General features: G+C 36.9%; 1 protein-coding gene across 10 annotated transcripts in view; it reads right to left on the bottom strand.

The window, feature by feature from the left end:
• The window catches only part of LOC106157377 (oxidation resistance protein 1), a 57502-nt gene that overhangs the window by 21021 nt on the left and 23128 nt on the right, over positions 1–13353 (bottom strand). For 4 of the 10 annotated variants that reach the window (XM_087019460.1, XM_087019461.1, XM_087019463.1 and 1 more), the window contains 6 exons: positions 11461–13085; positions 9516–9684; positions 5941–6145; positions 5253–5300; positions 2402–2518; positions 282–434 (listed from right to left, as the gene is read on the bottom strand). In XM_087019460.1, coding sequence (XP_086875586.1) covers positions 282–434; positions 2402–2518; positions 5253–5300; positions 5941–6145; positions 9516–9684; positions 11461–13085 — 2317 coding nt within the window. Of the gene's footprint in view, positions 1–281; positions 435–868; positions 911–2401; positions 2537–5252; positions 5301–5940; positions 6146–9515; positions 9685–11460; positions 13086–13353 lie in introns of those variants that run through there. The other 6 variants (XM_087019466.1, XM_087019468.1, XM_087019465.1 and 3 more) reach the window with 6 other exon arrangements.

The following is a 13353-nucleotide window of genomic DNA, read 5'->3' as shown; positions in this document are numbered from 1 at the left end:
ATGTACAGACACATCTGTGTCTGTACATAAAAAATGGGTAGGCCAGTTTTTGGGATTTCCAGGTAAACTATGAACTCACAATCACCTTACCTCTTTATCCAGTACCTTTTAGTGTTTAAAAGTACTGAACTGTCCAGTTCTTTAGACATCCAGATAAACTATAAACTATAAGTTCCCAATCAACCTACCTGTTCATCTGTATCTTTGATTACAATCATCACTGGGTTGTCCAGGTCTTTACATTACCAGATAAACTATAAACTCACAACCAACAAACCAACCTGTTCATCTGTATCTTTGATTACAATCATCACTGGGTTGTCCAGTCCCTGCATGAGTCTGTACAGTGTGTGGAGACTAAAACCATGCTGCTCTGTACTGTAGACCTGAGTCCAGGGGTAACCCTCTGCCCTAGGGGGAAGTTTCTTGTTCAGCTGAAAGAGAGGGAGAGAGAGAAAGGGTGTTAATAAAATGTGGTTTCTATTGTGTTTGATTTCAAAATGAATCCACGGGAAGTTCTCTGCCATCAGGGAAAACTTCTTGCTCAGCTGAAGAAGAGAGAGAGAGAGAAAGGGTGTTTATAAAATGTGGTGTCAATATTTTTTCAATATTTCAATTGGATTCAGGGAAAGGTCTTTGCCCTAAGAGGAAAGCTTCTTGTTCAGCTAAAGAAGAGAGAGAAAGAGAGAGAGAGACAGAAAGGATGTTAATCAATTGTGGTGTAATTTTTTTTTTAATATTTCAGTTGGATCCAGGGAAAGCTCTCCGCCCTCAGGGGAAATTTCTTGTTCAGCTGAGAGAGAGAGAGAGAGAGAGAGAGTGTTATTAAATTGCCGTGTCAATATTTTTTCAATATTTCAATTGGATTCAGGGAAAACTCTTTGCCCTAAGAGGAAAGCTTCTTGTTCAGCTAAAGGCAAGAGAGAGAAGATGTTAATCAAATGTGGTGTCAACATTTTTTTATATTTCAGTTGGATCCAGAGGCAGTTCTATGCCCTTGGGGGAAACTTCTTGTGCAGAGAGAGTAAGCTGTTACTTAAATGTGGTGTCAATCATTTCTTTTCACTTTTCTTTCACAACTGAATCCACAGATCCTCCTCATCCCTGTAGACAGTTTAGTATACAAGTCTTCTTATAAATTCATGACATTCTATCTTTTCTTATGTGAAACTGAGTGTTTGTTTGTCTGTAAAAACAGGAAGCTTGACTGCAGTTTGTAAGTGTGTGAGGCTCAGGCAGTGTACTTAATTCTCCTGATACAAAAACCTTTAGACAAAACTTCCACAAGGCATATTTAACTGAATAATGCATTTAGTATTAAATTATGTGCATTATACAAGCATGCTATTTTGCACTTGGTCCACTTCCCATCCCCATCCCCATCCCCCCCCCCCCCCCCCCCCCCCCCAAGAAAAATATAATCCTTTTCATTTCTAATTTTGGTATTTTTTTTTTTCAAGTTAACCTGACATGTAGGGCAGATTTCTTATATACTACACAAAAAAATAAAGATTTTTTTTTCCTCATTCAAATGCATAATTCCCTTCTCTGGGACTTGATATTACCGAACTAATACCCTTGAAATGTACATATCATGTTTTACTCAATGAACTTCCACTGTCTACAAGCAGCCGGTCTTTCCCATCAAGTAAGTTGTTAAGTGAAAACGCCTGATCTTAATAACACACTTTAATGGATCATCTGCACCTATTTCACCATTTGCATAGCAGTCTGGCACTTAAACGACCCTCAGCATGCCATTTGTATTGTTCTTTTGACTCAAAAGAAGTTCTCTCTTGCGGCCTGTTCAGAACCAAGTTGATTCCCAGACTAACTGATCTGAGGATCAAATATGGCCGGCCCACTTAAAAGCTTGTGGTGTAATCCCCGCTGAGAATGCGGCAAGCTTTCAAGTGGGTCGGCCATATTTGATCTGCAGATTAGTTAGTCCGCAGATCAACTTGGTTTTGAATAGTCCCTTGGCCAAACAGAGCTGCAATACCAGCCTGACGATGAACTTGCCGCTTCATTTGTTAAGTTACATATTTAAATTATCATAATCAAAAAAAAAATAAAATTATAATAATATAGAACTATACACAGTATTAGCCCTTACTACAACTGATATGCATTATTAAATACAGTCAAGTATTATTATTATTATTATTATTGTTATTATTATTATTATTGTTTTATATATTAAGAAGAGTAAACATCTGTTAAGTTTTAAACCTTATAAACTACTGATTTTCAATTACTACAGTAACTTTAGATTCCACATTTTATGTCTCAGTGGACAACACAAGTGAGTTTGGCACTAAAATTATGGTAAAAACTTTCATGGAGGTATCGTCAGTCATCTGAAAAAGACGTGAAACTCAGATTGGCTGTATGAACTTACAGCTTTAATGTGTTCCTCTTCCAGAATGGCAGACTTGCCTATCAGCTCCGGCAATGGTAACGTGTCTTCTACTTCTAGAGCCTCCAGACGTCTGCGAGCCTCGTCCATGCTTACCACCTAAACAAGGCAGCAAAGCTGTCAAATGTACAGACAAAAAGAAGGAAAAAAACAAAAAAGGGTACAGTCAATTCTGATGCAAAAGTACATTATGTTAAACTGCAAATTCAACATCAAATTTTAATAATGCTCAACAGGTAATTCCAATGTAAGTAAAATGTGTAACAAGCATAAGGCTTCAGCCCCATAGGAGTTCCAAGTTCACACTCTGAAAATGAATAACTTCCAGAAAAAGAAGTCAATTAGACTGCTTTTCCAACTCAGGCTGCATATTAGTCCTGTATTTCTTTTTTGAAAGTTTGGTAATCATAAGTAACATGGTTTTCCCATAATGGTTTTCATGGCAGCAGCACCCAAAATTGTGTTCTTCTATTCTGATGCAATATTACATAATGGTTAACAGCATAATGACAATCAATTTTTAATAATAAAATAAAGGTATCATGGATTTTCAGAAAATGTGACTACCATGGGTCTTCAAGCCTGTGGAACTTCAAAGTCACACCTTGAAAATGCCAATATGTGAAAAATTAAACTTTCACAAAAAAACTGTTTAACCAGCAGAAAGAATTACCAAACAGATTGCATTGCCTACTGAAGCTGTATTTAAGTCCCATGTTTCTTTCTGTAAGTTTGAGAACAGTAAATGACATGGTTTTCCTTAAATGGTCATCATGGGAGCAGTGCCCAAAATAGGTTTATTTTCAAATTTTGATGCAATATTACATAATGTTTAACAGCATAATGATCATCAATTTTTAATAATATCATGTATATTCAGAAAATGTGACTAGCAAAGGTCTTCATGCCCATGGAACTTCAAAGTGACACCTTGAATATGCCAAAATGTAAACTAGACAGCACTGTGCTGAAATGGGTTTATTTCCATTTTTAACACTTTTTATGTACAGACACAGATGTGTCTGTACATATTGCCATCACCTGCGTCTGTCGTCGCCGTCGTCGCCGTACACTTTCCTTGTAAACACGATAAGTGGAAGGCAGTTTTACTTTTTGGCTTTATATTTACAGAGCTGACGAATATTCATAAAATGCAGGTCAAGTTAGTAAATCAGCATGATCGGGCCATTATTGTAAAAGTTATGCTGTTTTTTCACTTTTCAGCATATATGCAACACTGTAAACACATTTCAACAAAAAACGATAGGCCTGTTGTCATGAAACTCACAGGAAAAATTGATCTTACTAAAACGCAGGTCAAGTTCCAAAATCGGCATGATCGGGCCACTATTTTAGTAGTTATGCTTTTTTTTCACTTTTCAGCATATATGCAACACTGTAAACACAATATAAAAAAAACAGATAGGCCAATTGTCATTAAACACACAGGAGTGGTCATATCAGTTTTCCTTAAAATGTGTTAACAGGGTTGCATATACGCTGAAAAGTGAAAAAACAGCATAACTTCTACAATAATGGCCCGATTATGCTGATTTTCGAACTTGACCTGCGTTTTATGAATATTCATCAGCTCTGTAAATATAAAGCCAAAAAGTAAAACTGCCCTCCACTTATCGTGTTAACAAGGAAAGTGCACGGCGCGGGCATCGGCGACGACGGCGACGACAGACACAGGTGATGGCAATATGTACAGACACATCTGTGTCTGTACATAAAACAGAGACAACAACTAAAATTCAAAATAAAATAACAAGAAATCAAAACTTCCTTTGATATTCCCACATACTCTCCATGAAAAAATGAGGGAAACTCAAAATAAAAAAAAAAATCCACACATGTAAAAAATATTGCAAAGTCTCAATATCTCCTGCCATGCCTTAGGCTGCCTATCTAAATAGCATGACCCAAATTTTATGACAGAAACATATGATTTACATTTCATACTTTTAAATACTTTTCACTTACGACTAAGTCTGCATCACTGTCACATTATGTTATGATATCACTCACTTTCCAATCTTCTAAAAACAATTTTTTAGAATAACATTGACACAAATTAGGTACCTCACATGACAATGACCTCAATACCAAACACCCCATTATCAGCAAACTGGGCAGAAATCAGCAGAACTCTAGATACAATACTGTGGTCAAATGTATCTTTTACTGACAAAACCTGCACAGGCCATCCAGATGAAAATTATGATGTTAATAAAGTTATCCCACAGAAGATAAGATCTGGCTGCAGTTCCACAAAAGAGGTGAAGCCTAAAAATTTGGTCTAAACTTTTAGTCAAACTTTGAGTCTACTTTGACTCCTAAATCAGTGATGTTCAGTTAAATGAAACACTGAGTCTGTATTATGGCAGGAAAGACCATGGCTAAATGTTTAATATCCAACATAATATTTTTGATATAAGTGGACTACTATAGATTTAGCTTGAACTTCTTAGACCAAATTTTTAGGCTCCAAAAGTTTAGACCAATTTTCAGGCTATGAATCTTTTGTGAAATCGCCCCCAGTATATGCTTATGCAAATGTAACTGGTTTTTAGGTAATGTAGCTGTGTAAATGAGCCATTTTAGTCATAAAAAGAGCCCATATCGCTTATCTAAAATATCAATCAAATAAGCATGAATATCTGTTTTGTTCTGAACAATTGAATTCAAGGATAAAATTACATAAGTAGTGAAAATGTTATGAGCCTTAAAAACTATTTCAGGGGATCAAATCAGAAAGATCTAAATAAAAGGGATATTAAAACACACTGAGAACTAAGTTAAAAAACAGAATTTTAATGGAAATCATTACCTTTTGTATTCTTTTCTGTTGTGAATTTTTGCTCAAGCCATCCTTCTTCTTAGACATAAATTTATTACAATATCTTAATTCTTACAAAACAACCATTTTTAACTCTTCAAATTTTGCTTTCTGACATTGACCAATTTTTTTGACAAAATTAAAGATTTTCCCCATTTACAAAGAAAACTCAGATTCATTTTCCTTCTAGTTATTGTATCTTATTCTAGTACAAAAATGATCAGTATGTAGATATCATAATGTTATTGCAACATTCTTCAAATAACCAACTATCCACAGGCCCGTAGCCAGCAGTTTCCAAAGAGGGGTTCTTTTTCCCAACAAGTGGACTTTTTACAATGAAACTATGGTGCACCTAGATCAAATATTACCTGGCATGGACCTTTTCCTGACAAAAAGGGCGGTTCTTTCTAACCCGCCCCTGGCTATGGGCCTGATCCAAATCCATCATACAGATGTGAAAATGCATACTGCCTCAGCAAACCCAGACAATATGGGTCGCATTCAGAATAGTGGACTAACTAGTCTGAGGGTCAAATATGGCCGACCCACTTGAATACTTCCCCATGGATATCTATTCAATGTCTATTAGCAGATTAAGCGACAAGCTTTGTAGTGGGTCACCATTATTTGACCCTCAGACTAGTTAGTCCCCTATTCTAAATGGGGCCTATCCTACCTCCCAATCCTTGGAGACAACTCGGGTTAATCGTCTTGGAATTCGTTTCGATGGCGTGACAAAGTGCTCTTCCTCCAGCGCTAGCTCTTCTTCCTCCTCCTCCTCACCAATCATAACGAAGCCTCGTTCCTGAGGGTCAATGTCAGACTCGTCTCCGTAGATGTTTGGAGACCATTGGATGAAAAACGCATACAAGTGGTCTACCCTGAAAAAAAAAAAAAAGGAAAAAGTTTATAATAAGAAATAGTTTCTCAAGTGTTAACACTTGCTTTATGTCATCAACAGTTTGGAGACCACTAGTTGAAAATAAAATGGGAATTTATGGAAAAGTATTTTCCATAAAAATTAGCTTGTTAAGACTAGATTTCTCAACATTCATTTATAGAGTCTGACATTAATTCTCAACATTTTTCATTACTTCTTTTTATATCACCTTGCAAGATACAGGTGTATGTACATATTTTGAAACTTAATTTGATTCCTTACATTACACTCTGCATCCAATTTAACTATAATCTACCAAGACAATAATCTGTAGAAACCTGGTGACGAAACTTACGAAAACATTGTGCAGCAGAGTGCTAGCAAAAATGTGAAATTCTTCTGCTAAGCCTTCAAATTGTATTAACCCTTGGAAGTTGGTCTATATATCTTTCTATGACAACCATATATGCCAGGAAGTTCCGTCAATACCTCAAAAGGTTTGCTTAAAAATATGTGTATGAAGTCAACCTCGGCTGAGGTGGGACCAGTCCACTGACTGAATGATCACTTGCAGAACACCCTCTCTCTATAATGAAGATTTGTCAACTACTGTTACAGTATAACTCCAGTAGCAAGGGAAAAACACATGACAAAGTCTGTTAAGATATCAAATCAGGATGACACAAATTATTTTTTTAATGTCAAGCAGATCTGTCTTCAACACATAGCACCAAAAGCTGTCATCAGCAGGTAAAACTTCCATATGCGGTCTTTTTCAAAAATCTCAGCATAGAAGTCCTCAAGAGACGAGGGATCCCTCATCCAGTTACAGTGTCCAAAGCCTCAGCATAAGTGGACACAGAAGCCTCAGTAGTTAATGATTCCCGTTTTACACCTCAATGACACAGACAAAAGGGATATCTAATCTGGTTAGCTTAGAAACAGTGTTCAAAACTTCAGTTGAAGTGAAAACAGAGGTCAGGTGTCACACCTGAGTTATCCAAACTAAATTCTTGCTTCACAAAACAACAACAGTCCTTTCAATTTTCTTCTTCCATTTAACAGTGGCTTCTTAAACTGTCCAATTATGCCCTTGTTGACTTGATTGTTAATCTGTCCACTTTTAACAGCCTTCAGTAACACTTCTGTCTTTTATGGGACTCCTGACTTTTTCTACAAATATATTTTTATAAATATATTTGAATATCAACATTGATCTATGCCTCATCCATCTAACATGTCTCCAAAACTGCACATCCAGTAACTCCTTACACTGTCCATTAAGGTCCACTCCGTAACACCTCTTTGCCTTTTATCTGACTACCTGACTCTAACATCTGACCCCTGGGTAATGTGGCAGGTAGATTAACAGCCCTGGAGACACTAAAACAGCCTCACTTCATCAAAGATATAAGGTGGCTGGACCAGCTCCACACAAGTTCCATTTCAGACCGAAAGTTGGTCTTAACTTGAACAACTAAATTTTGGCCAATAACATTCAAGAAATTTTTGTATTTGTCCACTACAATTTAGCATTTATCATTCCAACAATTAGTATTAGCAATCTGTACAGGACTGCTACTGAATTACATGCCAGGTAGACTTAAAATTTCAGCCTAAGCAACTTTGTATAACTGCCCCCCCCCCCTTTCCCTGTCTGTGCTAAACAAAAAAGACACATCTAAGATTGCATAAAGACCCTGTTGCTCTCTTTTGTTGTCTAATTATACCTGTCCTGCAGGTGAGTGGTGGGGGGAGGGGGTGATAACAGCCATAAACACAAGGCCTTGTTTTCTATTGAGATAATTATCCAGTGATTCAAAACCATGTAAGAGATGGAGGGAGGGTAAGATAACAGCCATCAACACAGGGTATCATCTCATATCAGTCTGGGACTGTTATCTACAGTGATTTTAAACCATATCATGTGAATGGTATAAATAGGGTAACATCATAGCCATAAACATAATCAAAGACCTTCCTTAGATTGTTATCTACATAAGATTACTAAATGGCTGGACCATCCATTAAGACAGTCACCTATGTCTAGGGGATAATTCAATGTTTTTCTAACAACCCCATCAATATAAAAGTATGCATAATGCTGGTGTGTAGGTGAACCAGGGTCTTCTGAAAACCCTAGGGAGACTACAGCTGATCTTCAACCCCCCCCCCCCCAATCCAGTCTGATTCAGGGCCATAAGATATGTCAGACATGGTATGATCTATATTGTACGTAAACTGACTTGAGATATAGTAGAGTACAGTAAAAACTGTTGATGTCTCACAGCAGGCCTGGAGCAAGCTATTTTGAAGGGGGAGTTGCAGGTTTCTGAAAAGATGGGCCACTTGTACTGCAAAATCTGCTTACTCTGAAAACCCCGAACAAATTTTTATTCAGTGGACCTTTTTCAAGCCATAGGGCAACAGTTCAACCCCCCCCCCCCCAAAAGAAAAAAAAAAAAAAAAAAAAAAAAAAAACACCCCATTCCACTTAAGACAAAATTACTATTATCATAAAACTACAGACCAAAAGATATGGGGGGAAAAAAGGCAAAAAATAATTTGGTCTAAATGTTTTAACCAACTTGCAGGTTGTTTTCAACTTCCAAATGTAAAACTTGGCCCAGGGAAAGATGTCAAATTTATGGGTTCTTCACTCTCATTGTTCTCCAGAACACAGGTCCTAAATTAATGATATCCTTGTATAATTTTCAACTGCAGATTTATCCTATGCCTGCAACAGGTAATTATATCACTTAACACACTTTTGTCATAAGACTTAATGGTCAATTTGGCCTGACTTAATGGTCAATTTGGCTTATCTTAGATTGGCGCTTATGACAATGCCATGAGGTTCAAATTATGCATCAGTGTAAAAATAGGTGCACTAATAATTGAACTAATATGAAAGAATGAGAGTGAACTCTTGAAAGTGCATAAATTTCCCCCCTCCAAACTTCGTCCAGTCCTAGCTCTCTGACTGAAAAAAATATATTAATCCCAGAATCAGCCCTAGCAATTTGACAGAAAGAAGACCCCAGACTGAGCCACAATACTTTACTGAAAGAAAATTTATCCTGCAGTGGGCCCTAGCTTATAGGTTAAAAGAAAATAAATAAATAAATAAATCTGACTAAAAGAAAATATACAATTGATAACCTGGGGTAGCGCTAGCAATTTTTTTTTTTTTTTTTTCGCTTAGCCAAATCACCACTTTTTGTCAATTTGTGGTCAAAATAATTATAATTTGACTATAACAAGTCAAATAAAGCCCTTTTTTTAGCCAGTTTAGGTCAGTTTTAGCATTTGGCTGAATTGCCGAGTGTTAGCCCTACCCCCGATAATCTATATCCCCTTGAACCACTTACTTGTCCCTAGGTATGGCAAACCAGTATTCAGGCTTCTTCTTTTTCTTGCTGTAGGACTCAATGGGGCAAGTCTTGGAGACGGGTTTGTTGATGGGAATTCCCACCTTTAGACACAGATATAATGGAGGTTCATCCAAGCTGGTTGGAGAGGCACACTTGAATAGGAGATCTGGAATGGAGTTTGTAGGAATGGGGAAACAAAAAGTTTATAAATATAAATAAATACATATACACAAATAACTATAAGGTCAACAAAACATGACACTAAAAAAAACTAAAAAACTGACTGATTTAAGGGTTCTTTAAAATCAGATTTGCCGCTGTGAATTAGTCAATCTGATCTTAATTTATACAAATAAACCAACATAAAATATAAATAAATGAACACGCTTTGTTTATCATAAAGATAATAAATAACAGTTCATGCTGGCATTTTAAATTCTTAACTTTAATTTGGCTACAAAAATAAAACTAACAATATATATTTGAAAATTTGGCTTATTAAAATATTTTAATGTAATACGTGCTTTCTCAAAGTTACCACTTTACCATTCCTTACACTAAACCAAATAAACGCTGTAAATTGTAACATTTTAAATACAAAGAAATTAACCTTAATTTGTAAAATATTTCAGATCACAAATTGAATTTTAAGCAGTTCTGATACATTTAATGATATCTCAATTATATCACAAATAGAAAAAAAAAAACAAATTGTAAATTCTATACAGACCCATTGCTATTATATTCCAACAGCATGCAAAGAAGAGAGAAAGTGCAAAGAGTCATTATCAAGCCAATCCTTGTTCTTGTATTTATGTAAAATTGTGCCAATGTTATCAAAAACTGGTTTCATGTTGTCCAAAAATTGTTATTTCTACGCAAGCAAAGAACTTATGAAGCATATGGTAAATTCTGGTGAAGGCTTCAAGATGTTTTGCTTGTGTAAAAATAATCTTTTGGCTATAATGAAGATGCTTGTACTATAAATATTTTACTCTCATTTTACGTTACAGCACAAATTAACTATATAAGTATCACGCACAACTTCATCTAAAGTTTTGACAATTTAATCAGTTGATTGTAAATTAATAAGAGCTAGTATCTATTGTGTATCAGTTTGCTATTATTTGAGTAATTCTTACTCTACTCATCCATAAAAGCTAGTTTTATTTAGCTAAAATACCTACTGACAACACTAGTATAGTAATCTAGGAAAAAATTCAGAAATAAATCAAATTACAGTGCTTAAAAATAAAAAAGTAACTTCTTTAAATTGTTAAGTAATTAACTTAAGTCAAAAGTTTAGTTTAAATATTGAACTGATTAAATAAGTCTTGGGTTTCCAATTGTCTTTTTCTGAACATTTTCAGAAAATTGAAAAATAAAAAATCAAAAATCAAAAAATAAATTCTAAAACTATCTGGATAATCTTCTTCAATTCTTCCAAATTATCCTTTCTACCAACCTCTATTCACATGTAGACACTTTCCTCTTTTCTATCTACTATCAAATTTAAGTCTAAAGAGTATAATCATCATTCTTAGACAATCATTTTTGTTTAGTCACATGCAAGACAGGGAAGAATGTGAGAAAGAATCGAGGGAAAAAAGATGAAAGAGCATAGATCAGTAGAGGAGGGATGGCTGCCAATGTCCCGAAGTGAATCCATTCCTCAACGTGATTGGTTAGAATGTATCAATACGAAGCTCCAATTAAAAACCCCCTTCTCCATGATGTTCAATGTGCTTGTGATTATCATCCCCATGCTTGATCAAATTTATCAATCAGTACCATCAGTGAAATCTTGTTAGTCAAAATTTCTGTCCAAATAAAAAAAAAAAAGAATCAAAAACAAAACTTGTGATCATCAATCAATTAAGACCTTTGACAAAAACTGTACACTTGAGACCTGTCCCCCTGGGCAGCCAGACTGACCACTTACCATCAATGGACTTAAACAGCTCTGGACGGTCTTCAACTTTGACCAGACTTTCCACCTCGATGTCCACCCCAGACGATGACCGCTGGTAACCTTTCTTGAACCGACCAGATGACCCAAACCCTCTATCTGCCTTACCACTGTGTGTTTCTGTATCAGTAGGAGGACGCTGATACCATAACGTATTGGCCGTTTTGCGAACAAAGCCATCACAGCTGCTGTCATGTTGTTCGTAGTTTTGAGGCAAGTGCTCTTCGAGATCGTGCACATCCTGGACCCGACCTCGGTCCTGCTTGCTACTGGAGAACATCCCGCTGGAGAAATCTACAAAGGTGCTAAGATTGGGGTTACTAGAAAGGCTGACCCACGACCCAAAGATCGCTGGTTGCTTATCAGGGGATTGTGAGATCGGTGCAGCAGGGTTATCTGGGTCAAGAAGCTCTAGCACGCTATAGGCAGTGTCCGTTTTAGGCAAATAATCACAAATACCACAATTATCATGAATGGCATCGCCACCATTTTTGACATTGTCGCTAGGGGTTGTTATTGAATAGTCACCCAATTGACCTTCACCTTGGCCTACATTATTGGACCTTGATCCAATCTGAGTCCCTTTCTCCCTCAATTCATTATCATGCACATAGTAAAGTATGTTGCTTAATTTCCTTTGGGGCGATGGAGAGAAATCAAGCTGATTGGCTGGCATCCCTCCTCCACTATCAGCGCTAGAACCCAACGAAAAGAGGACATTCTCTGGATCGCTCTCTGCACATTCATTCATCTTACCTTCCAGTGGATACGTCAGGCCGTCTTCTTTCTGGAGAGAGTCTGTGAAGTCATCGTCGACATCATCACCATTGTCTTTCTCACTATGGAAGCTCAGTTCGTGGTCGTCCTTCACCAGTTGCTCCAGAGGAATGTCCTCTGCTTCAGAGACTTCTGGGATTGGATCATCAGGGGGCGCCACGGGATTATGGTCAGTTACGTGAGGGCCCACATGGTGATGGTGATGGTGATGGTGAGGGATGTCTTTTTGCTTGACCAGAGGAACTTCGTTAATATCTGACAAATGGACCTCCTGCTCCAAGCTATTGCTGCTTTGGAGAAGGTCGAAATCTGCTGAGTCATAGACTTTGGCAACGTCGGACATTTTTGTCTTTGAATCTTGGGATATCACAGAGCTATCTGACTGAGTTGTAGCTGCTTCTGATGCACCTACATTGGAATCAGTTACTGAACCTGTGCTTTTGTCTTCCGTACTCATTACTGTGGTAATTTGCACTAAATTTTTGCCATCCCCATCTTCATTTTTGTCATTGTGACTATGACCATCGTGAACCTTGGGAGATATCCCCCCATGGTCTATGGAACTTCTACGAACTTTCTCTAGAGCTTCAGAAACAATCCTTTCGGCCCCACAGGAGCATGCGCTAACTGTTCTTGCTCGCTTAAATCTGTCTCTTTTCTCCTTGATTTTTGCATCAGCTATGTCTTCTTCTGTGATGGGTTCTGATTGGCTGGTTGGTGGCGTGACCTCTGCGGCTTCGGATTCTAATTGGTCAGCTCTGTGTATTGCACAGTCGGGAGCATGGTACACTTTGGCAGAGGGTTTCATACCTACCGCCTCCCTAGAAAGTTGATCATTGTTATAGTGTCACTTCCATTCTTTGTATTTATACAATTTTTCTTTTGAAGCTTTACTGTGCAGGAGAGCCAAAACATGATTTAATAAAGATATCACACCATGAAAAACAGTGCAATGACAAATTATTTTTGGGCAAAAAAGCACCTTCACCCTTTTAATATCATGATAGAAATGTTACGGTATGTACTTTTCTTTATGGTAGAAAATACCATGGTATAAACATTTTCTATATATGGTACATACTTTATCCT

The sequence above is a fragment of the Lingula anatina genome, chromosome 8 (assembly GCF_051362555.1).
Source record: "Lingula anatina isolate TDL-2025a chromosome 8, LinAna3.0, whole genome shotgun sequence".
Lineage (NCBI taxonomy): Eukaryota > Metazoa > Brachiopoda > Lingulata > Lingulida > Lingulidae > Lingula > Lingula anatina.
Note: the sequence above shows the minus strand (reverse complement) of the source record. Positions and strands in the feature narration are given on the sequence as shown.